Source organism: Mixophyes fleayi, chromosome 2 (genome assembly GCF_038048845.1).
Source record: "Mixophyes fleayi isolate aMixFle1 chromosome 2, aMixFle1.hap1, whole genome shotgun sequence".
Classification (NCBI taxonomy): Eukaryota; Metazoa; Chordata; class Amphibia; order Anura; family Limnodynastidae; genus Mixophyes; species Mixophyes fleayi.
This window is the reverse complement of record NC_134403.1, coordinates 6,590,291-6,608,088: the sequence shown is the minus strand read 5'-3', so window position 1 is coordinate 6,608,088 and position 17,798 is coordinate 6,590,291. Positions and strand designations below refer to the sequence as shown.

The 17,798-nt window shown below is 42.4% G+C and overlaps 1 protein-coding gene across 1 annotated transcript; it reads right to left on the bottom strand.

Annotated features, from left to right (window-relative positions):
• Window positions 1–1,108: 1,108 nt before the first annotated feature.
• On the bottom strand, window positions 1,109–13,815 carry PHOX2A (paired like homeobox 2A). The gene is made up of 3 exons (XM_075197867.1): window positions 13,432–13,815; window positions 5,048–5,235; window positions 1,109–3,613 (listed from the first exon to the last, which is right to left on the bottom strand). The coding sequence occupies exons 1-3, from the start codon at window positions 13,652–13,654 to the stop codon at window positions 3,188–3,190; spliced, it is 837 nt and encodes a 278-aa protein (XP_075053968.1). The 5' UTR covers window positions 13,655–13,815; the 3' UTR covers window positions 1,109–3,187.
• Between the last annotated feature and the right edge of the window lie 3,983 nt (window positions 13,816–17,798).

Here is a 17,798-nt window from a genome sequence, read left to right as displayed (position 1 = left end):
TGAGTACGTAACACACCGCTGCATGTGAGTGCGTAACACACCGCTGCTTGTGAGTACGTAACACACCGCTGCATGTGAGTGCGTAACACACCGTTGCTTGTGAGTACGTAACACACCGCTGCATGTGAGTACGTAACACACCGTTGCTTGTGAGTGCGTAACACACCGTTGCTTGTGAGTACGTAACACACCGCTGCATGTGAGTGCGTAACACACCGCTGCTTGTGAGTACGTAACACACCGCTGCATGTGAGTGCGTAACACACCGCTGCATGTGAGTGCGTAACACACCGCTGCATGTGAGTGCGTAACACACCGTTGCTTGTGAGTGCGTAACACACCGCTGCTTGTGAGTACGTAACACACCGCTGCATGTGAGTGCGTAACACACCGCTGCTTGTGAGTACGTAACACACCGCTGCATGTGAGTGCGTAACACACCGTTGCTTGTGAGTACGTAACACACCGCTGCATGTGAGTGCGTAACACACCGCTGCATGTGAGTGCGTAACACACCGCTGCATGTGAGTGCGTAACACACCGTTGCTTGTGAGTACGTAACACACCGCTGCTTGTGAGTACGTAACACACCGCTGCATGTGAGTGCGTAACACACCGCTGCTTGTGAGTACGTAACACACCGCTGCATGTGAGTGCGTAACACACCGTTGCTTGTGAGTACGTAACACACCGTTGCTTGTGAGTGCGTAACACACCGCTGCTTGTGAGTACGTAACACACCGTTGCTTGTGAGTGCGTAACACACCGCTGCATGTGAGTGCGTACACACTTCCACATTTGCACGATATCGCTCCAATCAAACAATATGATGCTCTTTGATAAAACATCATGGTGGGCGCGTACACACTAATGTGATATTGGACTTAACAGTTGTTTATCGTGTGAGTGACAAGATAAGTGCTTAAAAACCTGTAGTGTGTACCCAGCCTTACACATTGTCATGTTAAACCTCTGCTCTAAGCAGCCTCGTGAGCCTGGAAACTGGGACACATTTATAAAATATGAACATCATATTGCGTTGAAAAATAAACACCAATCATACAAGGCGGGTGATAAAAGGTAGCTCGAATTCAGGAAATTTCAATAAATTAAGTTTTATTTGGGATTAGCATAATTTGCAAATGAGTTTAATAATTTACAGAATGTTGGCATAAAATGTGGTCTCTTCTCACAGTCCAATAATAACCTTCCCTTATCCGTATACAGTGTGACCAAACTAGGTTCAGAAAGTAGATAGAGGTATATATAAAGTTATACTTATGTCGCACTAAAGAAAGGACCACAACTCCCAGCCGTCTCTGGTTGTGGCAGAGTTCTCCGGCGCCATCAAGTTGGCGATGTCTCTGTCTACGTGTTTTGACGTGGAAAAATGTGTAAATATGTCATATATATATATAGCCACGGCTTGTGGACACAGAGAACAATGAATATTATATACTATTGAGTTCAATGGGGTTTGTAGAACAAATAGTGTCGTCTAATTCTGTACTGAGACCTTGTCCTCTAGGATGTTAGAAAAGAATCTGTTCTATGTACAAATATGTTTACAGCGAGTCCACCAAGGACGTCAGGTCAACGTCGTTCAAAATGGCCGATCAAAGGAAGCAGCGGAGAGATGGAAAAGAAAGTCTAGTTTTAGATTCCAGAATAGACAGCCAGTCGTGAGCAGCGGAGAACGGACGTATTGATCGGTCGTGTTCCAGTTACTATTAGTGGCTTATTAATTCCGGACGCATTGTTCTGTGTCATTGACATTAACGGTGAATCCTACATATAACATGGAAGGGAACTTGTAGAGAGATATTTATTACAGGGACGGATCCAGAAAACACGTTAGAAAAGCGTGACATCGCTAGAATCGCCTTGGACAGTTATTCTAATGTCGCTAAAAGGGGAGTGTCTTGGCAGAGTCACGATTGCCATATGTTTTGCAATGATGCTGTTTAATAAATGTGCTCAAATCATTGACTCAAACCTCCCAGTTTTCTCGCTTACTTTCCAAATTGTTCCTGTTTATCATCGCCATGGAACCTAAATAGTACCCCTGGACCATAAAATCATGACATTATCACCCACCCTATGGTTAGTGCCATGTAAAATTTGTGACTATGTAAACTGCATCGCAGGTTCTTGTGGCGCCGTCACCGACACCTCACAGTGGCAGCCATTTTGTCGACTGAGACAACGCTCATCTCAGTTCCCTGCTGCATTCTCATGAAAAAATGGAGTCCGTCCACAAGATGGCTGCCTCCGAGGGCAAACGATGGGGATTTACAAGGGAGAGCAAGGTGTGGTGGCAGAGTCTGTAAATACGTAAAAGGTGATTTTATTCCCTGTAATGTAGGTGGCCCCTTTTTGCTTGTTTGACATATTGGACAGTGTGGATCTGTAACACTTCTCTCTGGCACAAATCCCATAATTCTTATTGAAAAAAATTATTTAAAATAACAACACAAAGATGAGTCATTAACAGAAAACATGAGAAATAAAAACAAAACTAGTTAAATATAATAAATAATAAATAAAAAGTAATAGAGCTAGTTGTGGGTCGATGGCTGATGCCGTCACTTGAAGGACAACCTGTGTGGGGATCCACCATCTCCAACTCTTGGCCATCTCTGACTCTTGGGGCTAGATTTACTAAGCTGCGAGTTTGAAAAAGTGGGGATGTTGCCTATAGCAACCAATCAGATTCTAGCTTTCATTTATTTAGTACCTTCTAGAAAATTACAGCTAAAAACTGATTGGTTGCTATAGGCAACATCCCCACTTTTTCAAACCCGCAGCTTAGTAAATCTAGCCCTTGGTCTTGAGCCATCTCCGACTCTTGGTCTTGAGCCATCTCCGACTCTTGGTCTTCAGCCATCTCCGACTCTTGGTCCTGAGCCATCTCTGACTCTCCTTTGACCACCAAGTTTAATAGTTGACCCAATCATTTGGTGTACATAGAGTTTCTGGAGCCCATGTCCTATGTATAATGTTGGTGTCCACCTCCATGTGGACACATCAGATTAGGAAGAGAAATATATCATTTACATTTTCCAAACCTTATGGCAACATACATAACCAAGAGGTCTACAGTTTTTACTGTCCGTCCACAGTCTCTCCTTTTTTTTAAATTTGTTTTAAGTTATAATTTTTCTACTTTACGTCAGTTCTGTATTACTTAAAACAGGTTTGTCTTGAGGACATTTGGCTTTCTGTGAAAAGTGGACAGGACCCCCGCGAATGGTCCAGGCACGGCCTCGGCGGGCTGCCAGGCCTTCAGGATATCTGCTGTGTTGCTGGTAGGGACTCCAGGCCAGACCGGGGGCTTTAAGGTCTGAACTGTGTGATTGGGTACGAGGTTTGACCCTGAGCCAGGGCTCGGGCTGAGGCTGCCCCCTGGACTGTTGAGGTGGCCCGCAGTGGGTAATGACGCCGTGCTGTCAGGGGTCGGGCTGCAGTTAGACTCTTTGGACTCATCGTCCTCCGAAGATGATCTCGGATCTGACTTTTTACCGCTGGATCCTCCGCTGGTGCCGTTTACATTCTTAGAATTTGCTGCCCGCTCCTGTTTGCGAAACTTGGCTCTTCTGTTCTGGAACCAAACCTGGAAAAACAGAACAAAGGGGAATTGTGTCTTTTTTTCTTGTTTAAAGTTGCATATTATGTTCTCTATGAGTAGTCAGGTTGATTCGTTATATGGAAATCACATTAATATTATATGTAACATTGTAGCACTATCTGAGGTGGTGATCCAATGCTCAGCCCTATATTACATGCTTCATACAAGCAGATCATACATGTGCGATACACAGAACACTCTGACACATGTACACACAGAGTCTTATTAAGGTGATAGGAATAAATCCAGATAGAAGATGCAATTCTGCAAATTGGCACTTGAAGGGGAGGGAATGTGGGGGGCAGATTTAGAATTGGGTGGTGACGTGTCCTAGCTCAGCTTTATATTGCAGTGTAAAAATAAACGCTGACAATATATGTGAGCGACATGTGAAAGCAGGCAGTATTTCCCTGCATGTACAATAGTCCCCTGTATTTGCCCGGGTGGGGTACGTTTTCCCAATTCCCATAATTCTGACAATAGGTATAGCGACCCAAAAATACTGATTAGTGTATACCCGACATGGAGGGAATAGAGACTTATCATAAAACAGACAACACTGGAGAAAATGTGGCCAGTGGGATTCTCGTCACTCAAAATGGCCACAGTCATATTGTCGGTTTTAGGGGGGCAATGCCAGGACCCACCTCCTGTATAATGTGGAACTCCTAACCCTAACCCTAAACCTAACTGTTAGATTAGATTAGGCGGTTCCTCACATTGCCGCCTTAAAACCGGCAATCTGACTGTGGCCATTTTAAGTGACGAGAATCCCACAGGCCGCATTTTCTCCAGTCACAATTTATATCAGGCGTGTCGGACATGTTTACCACTGATTTACCCTCCTTACATGCAACAGGATTTCTTCCATTTGGGCTGGAAATCTTCAGTTTATCTGGATTTATTCTTAACTCTAGATGTAGTTTATATGTAGACAAACTCCCTTAACCGAAGGGATTCCAGAAACCCGTAATCTGCCCCTAAAAACACCTATACCACGGACCCGACCTCTGCCATGTACCATACTGTATAAAGAGGTAGATGTTGTCCACCAGTGAAATAATCATGGATTTCCTATGCTGGCTGATACTTCCCCCATCCCACACAGGGAAGACCAAACTGGACACACAGTAGTTTTGGGGTCAGCCAGAAGGCCTTTATACGTATACTGGTCGGCAACAGACAGGGCATCACTGGTCAGACACATTCCTTGGATCTGCCCAATCATCTGCAATCAGCAGGGTCCCTTTATTTGGGGCCCATATACATGACATGGGTCCATTTTTCCATGTATGTCCAGTGTCAGACTCTAGTGGGAGCCAGAGAACAAACAGTAAATTAACCCCCCCCCCCCCATCCCTCCTTCCACTGCACTTCTGCCCCTCTGCATTCCCTGGTGTAGAAGTCTGGTAATGTTACCTGCACTCTGGCCTCGGTCAGGTCTATCTTGAGTGCCAGCTCCTCCCTGGTGTAGATATCCGGATAGTGGGTTTCGGCAAAGACCCTCTCCAACTCCTTAAGCTGGGAGCTGGTGAATGTTGTCCGGATTCTCCGCTGTTTCCTCTTCTCGTTGATGCTGGATGGATCGGAGAAGAACTTGTAGGGGACTGTGAGGCGGAAGGAGAAAAACAAGAAGGTTTTATTCCCAGAAACCAGCAGAGTAATATCTAAAGATAACTTTCACCCGACCACTACGGCCTATGAGGATGGTCTTTATTAATGGCCACATGTTGGTGTATGACTTAAATGTTTATTATGAGCTTATTAGAATTATCTACTATTGATTTCTAACGGTTTGACATTGTATATTTACAGAATGTTATTGGCAATTATCACATAGTTTGGAATAAGAGGAATATTGTGTAGTCCGTGATAACAGCGGGACTCTGAGTTACACATTATCTGAAGGAATCTTTATTTGCAGAGGTTTCTTGGTGGTTGAATAGGTACTAACAAGGGGTGTACAGTCATCATAAGGTCATCGTACAGTCATCATACAGTCATCATAAGGTCATCGTACAGTCATCATAAGGTCATCGTACACTCATCGTACAGTCATCGTACACTCATCGTACAGACATCATACACTCATCGTACAGTCATCGTACACTCATCGTACAGACATCATACACTCATCGTACAGACATCATACACTCATCGTACAGTCATCGTACACTCATTGTAGAGTCATCATAAAGTCATCGTACACTCATCGTACAGACATCATAAAGTCATCGTACACTCATCGTACAGTCATCGTACACTCATCGTACAGACATCATACACTCATCGTACACTCATCGTACAGACATCGTACACTCATCGTACAGTCATCGTACACTCATCGTACAGACATCGTACACTCATCGTACACTCATCGTACACTCATCGTACAGACATCATACACTCATTGTCGAGTCATCATAAAGTCATCGTACACTCATCATACAGACATCATAAAGTCATCGTACACTCATCGTACAGACATCGTACACTCATCGTACAGACATCATACACTCATCGTACAGACATCATACACTCATCGTACAGACATCATACACTCATCGTACAGTCATTGTACACTCATCGTACAGACATCATACACTCATCGTACAGACATCATACACTCATCGTACAGACATCATACACTCATCATACACTCATCGTACAGTCATCGTACAGTCATTGTAGAGTCATCATAAAGTCATCGTACACTCATCGTACAGACATCATAAAGTCATCGTACACTCATCGTACACTCATCGTACACTCATCGTACACTCATCGTACAGACATCATACACTCATCGTACAGACATCATACACTCATCGTACAGTCATCGTACACTCATTGTAGAGTCATCATAAAGTCATCGTACACTCATCGTACACTCATCGTACACTCATCGTACACTCATCGTACAGACATCATACACTCATCGTACAGACATCATACACTCATCGTACAGTCATCGTACACTCATCGTACAGACATCATACACTCATCGTACAGACATCGTACACTCATCGTACAGACATCATACACTCATCGTACAGTCATCGTACACTCATCGTACAGACATCATACACTCATCGTACAGACATCGTACACTCATCGTACAGTCATCGTACACTCATCGTACAGACATCATACACTCATCGTACAGACATCATACACTCATCGTACAGACATCATACACTCATCGTACAGTCATCGTACACTCATCGTACAGTCATCATAGAGTCATCGTACACTCATCGTACAGACATCATAAAGTCATCGTACACTCATCGTACAGACATCGTACACTCATCGTACAGTCATCGTACACTCATCGTACAGTCATCATCAATTTATATAACGTCACTAATTCCGCAGCGCTGTACAGAGAACTCATTCACATCAGTCCCTGCCCCATTGGAGCTTACAATCTAAATCCCCTAACACACACACACGGACTTAGAGAGACTAAGGGCAATTTAATAGCAGCCAATTAACCTACCAGTATGTTTTTGGAGTGTGGGAGGAAACTGGAGCACCCGGAGGAAACCCACGCAAACACAGGGAGAACATACAAACTCCTCACAGATAAGGCCATGGTCGGGAATTGAACTCATGACCCCAGTGCTGTGAAGCAGAAGTGCTAACCACTGAGCCACTGTACAGACATCGTACAGTCATCATAAAGTCATCGTACAGACATCGTGCAATCATCATAAAGTCATCGTACAGACATCGTACAGTCATCATAGAGTCATTGGACCATAGTCATCATACAGTCATTATACAGTGATTATAAAGTCATTGTACAGTCATCATACAGACATTGTACAGTTATCGTACCACAGTCATCATAGAGTCATTATACACTCATTGTACAGACATCATAAAGTCATTGTACAGTCATCATACACTCATCGTAAAGTCATCGTACAGTCATACAGTCATTGAACCACAGTCATCATACAGACATCATACAGTCATCAAACTACTACAGTCATCATAGAGTCATCATAGAGTCATCGGACTGCAGTCATCGTACAGTCATCATACAGTCATCGGACCACAGTCATCGAACCGTAGTCATCATACAGTCATCGGACCACAATCACAAAGAAATTTATTGAGTAAAAAAATAAATTTTGGCAATTTGAGAGTATGAGACTATTCACTAATTGCAGAGTATGTAAAACAATATTTATTTGAAAGATTATTCCATAATTATAGGGACAAAAAAGTTGTCTCTTAGGTACAATGAGAGCTAAAGGGCCATTCTGTAATGTAAATCCTCACTCAAGAAATATAGAGAAGGTTTCCATGAAACATAATGAAATCCTGACATATCCCTGTATATATCAGCACTAACAAATACTATTAATCGCTGTATGTCTCCTATCGCACAATTAGATTGCAAGTTCTTCAGGACAATGGCCTCTCTGCTCTTGTGTTACGTAGCCTCCCATTTGTCACATTGCGCTTGCTCTGGAGGGTGGTGTCTACATGGAAGGGCATTAGAAAATGCTGCATAGATAGAGGTGAGTGCCCACTGAGCCCGGCTGAGGGTAGATTACAGACATCTGCCCTGTGGTGGTGAATGCAGGATATACAACCCCTAGTGGGCAGCAAGATATAGAACGCATGGTACAAGAGAGCCGTCATTCCCCGTCCTGGGGTATGTGAGATAAGGAGCACTCTATCTGGGTGGGGGGATGAGCAGTATCAGGGGACGTGAGTGATAACAGGCAGTAAGTGATATATCCACGTATTTATATTATTATTGTCGCTAATTTGCAAGGTGACACAGTGATACGCAGGATAATAAACATCATTGACATCAGCTATTTATACAGCGCCACTAATTCCACAGCGCTGTACAGAGAACTCACATCAGTCCCTGCCCCATTGGAGCTTACAGTCTAAATCCCCTAACACACACACACACACACACACACACACACACACAGACTGAGAGGGACTAAGGTCAATTTAATAGCAGCCAATTAACCTGCCAGTATGTTTTTGGATTGTGGGAGGAAACTGGAGCACCCAGAGGAAATAATAAAACGGACATACATTAAACAGGGACATACAAGGTAGACAAAAATAAATGAAGACGTGTACACAAAGGATAGGAAGGGCCCTGCCTGTGAGAGAGCTGACAATCTAATTATAAAGCTTCATGGATCTGTATGCTGCCGTTGTACCTCTGTGCTGTCACATGTACAAGGTACGGGGGGAGGGGGCGCTGCTTGTCCGAGAGCTGACAATCTAATTATAAAGCTTCATGGATCTGTATGCTGCCATTATACCTCTGTGCTGTCACATGTACAAGGTACGGGGGGAGGGGGCGCTGCTTGTCCGAGAGCTAACAATCTAATTATAAAGCTTCATGGATCTGTATGCTGCCATTATACCTCTGTGCTGTCACATGTAAACGTGTTATACGATGAGTATTACATACAGAACAGTGATGATAATGCCAGATTTATAAAGGTAAGAGAAGGTTTTCCATCCAGTAAATACTAATTACAGATAATCAGTAGTAGTAGAATCATTACTCACTGACACAGTGACCTATATACTGAATATTATCTGTTCCTATTACACATTATACACATGCTATAAGTATTATACTGGGAGGCTCCGCAGTGATTGACACACCCTGTACTTTATATATACATGCTGTAGGCTGGGAGGGCCCCAGCTGGCCCCCCTGCAGTAACTGGACACAATGTAACAGGTCATATGACAGAGATACATATAAATGGCCCTAACTGCAGCTGATGTAAGAATCCTTTCAAGTATTTAATCCTCTGAAAGACGGATCAGTCGGGTAATGAATGCAGGGACTCTGGGTGTAAGGTAGTGGGTGATGTGACACTGTGTGTGGGAGACAGTGGGTGATGTGACACTGTGTGTGGGAGACAGTGGGTGATGTGACAGTGTGTGTGGGAGATGGTGGATGATGTGACACTGTGTGGAAGATAGTGGATGATGTGACACTGTGTGGGAGACAGTGGGTGATGTGACAGTGTGTGGGAGATGGTGGATGATGTGACACTGTGTGGGAGATGGTGGATGATGTGACACTGTGTGGAAGATAGTGGATGATGTGACACTGTGTGGGAGATAGTGGGTGATGTGACACGGTGTGTGGGAGATAGTGGGTGATGTGACACTGTGTGTAAGGTAGTGGGTGATGTGACAGTGTGTGTGGGAGATGGTGAATGATGTGACACTGTGTGGGAGATAGTGGGTGATGTGACAGTGTGTGTGGGAGATGGTGGATGATGTGACACTGTGTGGAAGATAGTTGATGATGTGACACTGTGTGGGAGATAGTGGGTGATGTGACACTGTGTGTGGGAGATAGTGGGTGATGTGACACTGTGTGCGAGGTAGTGGGTGATGAGCCACTGTGTGGAAGATAGTGGGTGATGAGACACTGTGTGTAAGGTAGTGGGTGATATGACACTGTGAAGGGGAGACAGTGGGTGATGTGACTGTGTGTGGAAGGTAATGGGTGATGTGACACTGTGTGGGAGATAGTGGGTGATGTGACTGTGTGTGGAAGGTAGTGGGTGATGTGACACTGTGTGGGAGATAGTGGGTGATGTGACACGGTGTGTGGGAGATAGTGGGTGATGTGACAGTGTGTGTGGGAGATAGTGGGTGATGTGACACTGTGTGCAAGGTAGTGGGTGATGTGACACTGTGTGGGAGATAGTGGGTGATGTGACACTGTGTGGGAGATAGTGGGTGATGAGACACTGTGTGTATGATATAGTGGATTATGTGTCACTGTGTGTGTAAGGTAGTGGGTGATGTGACACTGTGAAGGGGAGACAGTGGGTGATGTGAATGTGTGTGTGGAAGGTAATGGGTGATATGACACTGTGTGTGGGAGATAGTGGGTGATGTGACACTGTGTGTATGATATAGTGGATTATGTGTCACTGTGTGTGGAAGGTAGTGGGTGATGTGAGACTGTGTGTGAGGTAGTGGGTGATGTGAGACTGTGTGCGAGGTAGTGGGTGATGTGACACTGTGTGTGAATGATAGTGGGTGATGTGACACTGTGTGTATGATATAGTGGATTATGTGTCACTGTGTGTGAGGTAGTGGGTGATGTGAGACTGTGTGCGAGGTAGTGGGTGATGGAACACTGTGTGTGAATGATAGTCGGTGATGTGACACTGTGTGCGAGGTAGTGGGTGATGTGACACTGTGTGGGAGATAGTGGGTGATGAGACACTGTGTGCAAGGTAGTGGGTGATGTGACACTGTGTGGGAGATAGTGGGTGATGTGACACTGTGTGGGAGATAGTGGGTGATGAGACACTGTGTGTATGATATAGTGGATTATGTGTCACTGTGTGTGTAAGGTAGTGGGTGATGTGACACTGTGAAGGGGAGACAGTGGGTGATGTGAATGTGTGTGTGGAAGGTAATGGGTGATATGACACTGTGTGTGGGAGATAGCGGGTGATGTGACACTGTGTGGGAGATAGTGGGTGATGTGACACTGTGTGTATGATATAGTGGATTATGTGTCACTGTGTGTGGAAGGTAGTGGGTGATGTGAGACTGTGTGTGAGGTAGTGGGTGATGTGAGACTGTGTGCGAGGTAGTGGGTGATGTGACACTGTGTGTGAATGATAGTGGGTGATGTAACACTGTGTGTGAATGATAGTGGGTGATGTGACACTGTGTGGGAGATAGTGGGAGATATGACATTGTGTGTGGGAGATAGTGGATGATGTGTCACTGTGTGGGAGATAGTGGGTGATGTGACACTGTGTGCGAGGTAGTGGGTGATGAAACACTGTGTTTGGGAGATAGTGGGTGATATGACACTGTGTGTGGAAGCTAGTGGGTGATGTGACACTGTGTGGATGGAAGTGGGTGAAGTGACGCTGTGTGTGGATGGTAGTGGGTGATATGACACTGTCTGTGTGACATAGTGGGTGATGTGACATTGTGTGGATGGTAGTGGGGGATGTGATACTGTGTGGATGGTAGTGGGAGATGTGACACTGTGTGTGGAAAGTAGTGGGTTAAGTGACACTTTGAATGGATGGTAGTGGGTGAAGTGGAACTGTGTGGGAAGTAGTGGGTGAAGTGACACTGTGTGTGGATGGTAGTGGGTGAAGTGACACTGTGTGTGGAAGGTTGTAGGTGATGTGACACTGTGAGTGTGGGAGATAGTAGGTGATGTGACTCTGTGTGGGAGATAGTGGGTGATGTGACACTGTGTGTGGGAGATAGTTGGTGATGTGACACAGTTTGTGTGTGGGAGATAGTGGGTGAAGTGACACTGTGTAGATGGCAGTGGGTGATGTGACACTGTGTGTGGGAGGTTGTAGGTGATGTGACACTGTGAGTGTGGGAGATAGTGGGTGATATGACACTGTGTTGGAGATAGTGGGTGATGTGACACTGTGAGTGGGAGATAGTGGGTGATATGACACTGTGTTGGAGATAGTGGGTGATGTGACACTGTGAGTGGGAGATAGTGGGTGATATGACACTGTGTTGGAGATAGTGGGTGATGTGACACTGTGTGGATGGTAGTGGGTGATGTGACACTGTGTGGATAATAGTGGGTGATGTGACACTTTGTGGGAGATAGTGGGTGATATAAGATAGTTCTTCCACCCATGTGACAGTGCAGTGTAATTATTAGTAAATAAGTCAGTGACTTTATACTATAATTATCACTGTACACAATATTCTCTATATTCTATGTTACACCATCATAATATAATGAGAATGAATTAATCTCATACACATCCCGTGTCAGTGTGGGGTCGGGATATATCACAGAGGAGTCACTTCCCAACTCTAAGCCCCCCAAGAATTACTACATTGCCCCCCGTACTTTACATAATGATCGCAGCACCTCCACCTTTATATCAGGACTATCTCTATCCGGGGACTTCACACTGATATCACGATATACCAGCGATATAATTGTCTCTTCATAAGAATCTTACAGCAATATCACGATGTATCAGCGATACAATTGTCTCAGAATCTTACAGTGATATCACGATGTAACAACGATATAATTATCTCATCTTTGTATTAAGATTTTACAGCGATATCACAAGTTACAAATTCTACAGGGATTTTACAGTGATATAATATGTAACAGCTTTATCATGATATAGTCATATAGTGACAAGTATTCCAGCAAGTATATAAGGAGTTGAGAAAGGTATAATTATTTAGGATTGGTTTAGTATATATATATATATAGTCACATTTACAGATTAAATAGTAATATGAGACATTATTTTAATATGACGAGTTAATAATTCCATAAGTATCAGGTAGTGATGTGAAGGTTGATTTCATTTTTCAATCAGTATTTTATTGTAGAGCACGGATTTAAATGTGAAATGGTGATATAAAGATACAAGGCTATTATAATATTAACAATTTAACAATTAACAACATTAACAATTATTCTTATTATTATTATTATTTTTATTATTATTATGCGACCCGGAAGACAGGTGTAATAGTGATATAATGAAACACTAATGTATTAATAATATAGTGCTAATATAGTGTAATAGTGATATAATGATACAAGGATTTTATAATAATATAGTGACTCTACATGGAGATGTAATAGTGATATTATGATACTAGGATGATATAATAATATAGTGAATCTGCACAATAGTGATATAATGATCCAGTACTTTCGTGGTGATCCGACATAGAACTAATATGATGTAATTATAAATCAATGATTGGATTACCCGGGGGGTGGGCAGTAAGTGGACCCTTACCTGTGGAGTATGGGGAAGGTTGGTGGTCTCTCAGTGCCCCCAGGGTGCAGTTGGCACTGGTGAGTGTGGGGCACCCAGGGTTGGCAGTGAAGCTGGTCCTGATGGGGTTATACTGGAAGCTGTTCGCTTGGCTGCACGAACTGAAGTCAGCATAAGCCGAGGCTTCCATCGCAGCCATGCACGAGTCGTACGAATTCAGGTACGAATAATCCATTTTGTACATAGATGGTCCTGGTGGGAGAGCTGGACACGGGTGCAGGTGAGAGGTCTGACTCTGGGTACTGTGTCCTCTGCTTATGGGGACATCCTGGTCCTCTGACTGCTGCTGGGAAGTTGTACTGTGCAGCTCTTAGTCTCTGTGCTGTGAGCTGAATGATCTCTTGCCTGCAATGCTGGAGCTCTAATAGACTGGCTGCTGCTAGCACACAATGGTAAGGCGGTGGTCTCCTTTACATGACAATACAAGAAAAGTCCCTGTCTCCTCCCCTCTCCAATGTCCCCCCTTAACCCCTTCATTGCAGGGGCCCCTGTGCGGCCCCTGCCCCCCCCCCCCCCCCCGACACAGATCTGCTGCAGAAAAATTATCTGAAAATAATTGAATTTTGCTGAAATGCTGAATTCTGTGGATTTCAGAACTTCCCTGATTCAATCTTCACGCAGTTTCCTCATTAAAATCAGCAATTTAATAAGTGTTGTGGACAGAATTTATTATCAGTGAATGAGGAGGGAACGTGAGACCCTCACAGACAGAATTCAATTCCTAACAATTAATCGGGATTATTCTGGGCTTAAATCAACCGATTTCTGCTGCTCAGGCGCGAAATGTACAAGATAATATTATCCCTATTAGTGGAACATTCGTTTTATTCCAATTCCGGGGGGTTCCGGCTCCAAATATACTGATTAATGGTAAATAACCAATAATCGTCGCTGGGTTTTTACGATAAATATTTATTAGCTAAAACATTTCAGTAGTTGAAGTCGGATATAAACGATATATTTTTAAATAGGTTTATAGGGGAGTACAATTCATATTATATATCATGATCATTGGAATATCTGCTTAGAAATGTAGGAAAATATAATTTATAGACATAAGAAGGTGTCTATTGGGTTATAACAAATAATACACAGAAAAGTACAACAGACATTATAGTACACAATATATCTCTCTGATATTTATACACACATTTATCCGTAATGTACAAATATATATATATATATATATATATATATACATACATATATCTCAATCATTAAATCGATATAGTAATGATAGAGTTGAAAGTTGAATGAGGGATGTTATTAAACGATGAACTGTGTTTAATCACCGGGATTATTCTGTAGTCAATACTACTCAAAGTATATATATATTTAGTTATAATATAATTTAATTTCTGGTTGCGCAGTGTATTTTATAATACAATGTCTGATGATATATAAGAACATGTTTAATAATATGGGGATGTTTTATGTCCTGTACCTGTAGTAATGCCAGAAAACATTGTGGGTTTAGTTTTGTTTTCGGGGCTGACAGAACGACTTAAACGCTTTACATCATATTATATATTATATTACATTATACAACGGGCACCCAGACACACCATGGTATTACATATTTATACAGAGTGTAATGCAATAAATATATATATATATATATATATATATATATATATATATATATATATATATATATATATTACATTGCACTCTGTAAAATATATATATATATATATATATATATATAAATATTACATTGCACTCTGTAAAAAATAAATAAATATATATATATATATATATATATATATATATATATATATCATAGATATGCGATTTAGAGATATATAATTTAAAGTATAAATATATGCTGTAAAGTTTATGTATATATATAAATAATATAATACAATGTTTTCTAAATATAGTTGGTATATTACAAACATGGGGCGTAATATTTGGATAATGGTATCACGTATAATATATATATATATGATGTACAATATAAGAATTCGATATACACTGTCGCTATTTTCTTACTAATACGGGGCTGTAGGATATATATGAGTGTTATATCTGTATACTGTTGTTTTGAATGACAATATTATTATGATGTATTATTATGATTTCCTCCTCGTCCTCCGGACACAGCACCGTCCTGTCCTGCAGAGATAAATGTAATAATTCACCTGCACAGCTCCGGTCGCTGCATTTATTAAACTGCGACTTTGTAACATTTATAATCTGGAAAACGGCTGAAATTTCGTTCGCAATTGTAGAATATTCGTCAGTAGATGATGTCAGTTATAATAATCCAGGGAAATACTAACAACACGGAAATGAATCCGTCCTATTAATTACAGCAGTGTGAGGGTTAATCCAGTGATTGGGATATAAATATTATCAGCGGAAAGTTCTGCAGATTTAAAGGGACAGAGTCCGGGACTGCTGGGATCATTTACTGGTTAATGGGGCCATTAACTCATCCTGAAAGCAGATCCTTCATTCATTGTGTCTGTGGCCTCCTCACTAATTCAATCAGCCTCCTGCTCACATCACAGCCCCCCCCTCACTGCTTCCAAGATGGACACAAGGTGACAGAGATTGACAGTGCTGTGTATTGTACACAGGGACGTGAAATGTCGGGACTGTGGTTACTATCCCTGGATTCTGCAGCATTCTGCACAGGAAAGAGTTAAATATGTCACCTGTAGTGATACAAGCACCTGTACACTTGGCCCTGCAGGTCTTGGGGAACTACAAGTCCCTGCCAGGTCATGCTGGGACTTGTAGTTAGAGAGCCCAATGCTGGATTAACTCTTCCAGTCCCAGATACTCCGTGTTCTGCAAGAAAAGTGTCATTAGTTACTGGGACATGAGGCTCATCCCATAGATTGTAAGTTAGGAGCAGGGTCCCCTTATCTCTGTGTCTGTGTTACCCAGTTTGTTAATTACTGTGTTTGTCTCCAATTGTAATGCGCTACGGAATATGTTAGAGCTATATAAATAAATGATGATGATAAGAGTCTATCTATCTATCTATCTCATATCTATCTATCTATCTATCTATCTATCTATCTATCTATCTATCGCATATTTATCTATCTATCTATCTATCTATCATTAATGGGTTAATATATTCCTTTATTCTATCCATAAATCAGCAATGACACAAATCTATCACAATACAAAACACACAAATGATTGCAGTGATTAATACACGGATTTATTCAATGTTTATTCCACAGACATCAGGGTCCCCTTATATACAGATGACTGTGATACATACAGAGTATCAGTGATTGTTACTGGAGAGGGAGCAGCTCTGGCTGTAGCAGAGAGATCACCATATGTATCATTAATATTACTCTGAGTATTACAGTGACTGGGGGGTATTGTGATATTTGCTGCATATATTGCACCACATCACATTATCCATTGCAGCTGTGGATAAACTCCAAAACACTGCTCTGCTATATACTGATATCTAGATATATCGGATACTGTGAGTTACACATCATATTATTGTCTCAATATTGTCCTTGTCATATTGTGTCTGAGTAATGTTCTGCAGCCTCGCTCAGTGATCCAGCGCTAAGTCTAGACACTTAGTATGGAGAGTTAACCCCTTCTGTGCTGCCCTTACTGTGTGCTCTTAGCATGGAGTGTACAGCCTTTAACCCTTCATGTATACATACCATGGACATGGGCAGCACAGTGGCTCAGTGGTTAGCACTTCTGCCTCACAAGCACTGGGGTCATGAGTTTGATTCCCAACCATGGCCTTATCTGTGTGGAGTTTGTAAGTTCTCCCTGTGTTTGCGTGGGTTTCCTCCGGGTGCTCCGGTTTCCTCCCACACTCCAAAAACATACTGGTAGGTTAAATGGCTGCTATCAAAATTGACCCTAGTCTGTGTGTGTATGTTAGGGGATTTAGACTGTAAGCCCCAATGGGGCAGGGACTGATGTGAGTGACTTCTCTGTACAGCGCTGCGGAATTAGTGGCGCTATATAAATAGCTGATGATGATGATGATGATGATGGAGTAGTAACCCTTTCCATGCTGGACCATGACTAGTTTCTGTCACGTACACATGATTTGGAGGACACAGATAGCCCCTTCTGTGTTGGAATGTGTCCAGTCTCTGCTCTGTGTACACATAGTATAAAGTGCTTATTATGTGCACATAGGATGGGGTGAGATCATGGAACCTCTCCCAGGATAATAACTGCTCTGAAACCTCCTCTCAGGAATACACATTCCCAACCAGGAGAGCAGAGAGAGAGCTGCTGTACAGTGCAGTGGAATTAGTGGCGCTATATAAATAGCTGATCATGATATATATATATATATATATATATATTATATATAA

Coding starts and splice junctions, on each gene's coding strand:
- PHOX2A (XM_075197867.1), bottom strand. CDS start 13,654: ATGTACAAAATGGATTATTCGTACCTGAATTCGTACGACTCGTGCATG. Junction 5,236..13,431: donor ACCTTCCCCATACTCCACAG/GTAAGGGTCCAC, acceptor TCCGCCTCACAG/TCCCCTACAAGTTCTTCTCC. Junction 3,614..5,047: donor TGACCGAGGCCAGAGTGCAG/GTAACATTACCA, acceptor CTGTTTTTCCAG/GTTTGGTTCCAGAACAGAAG.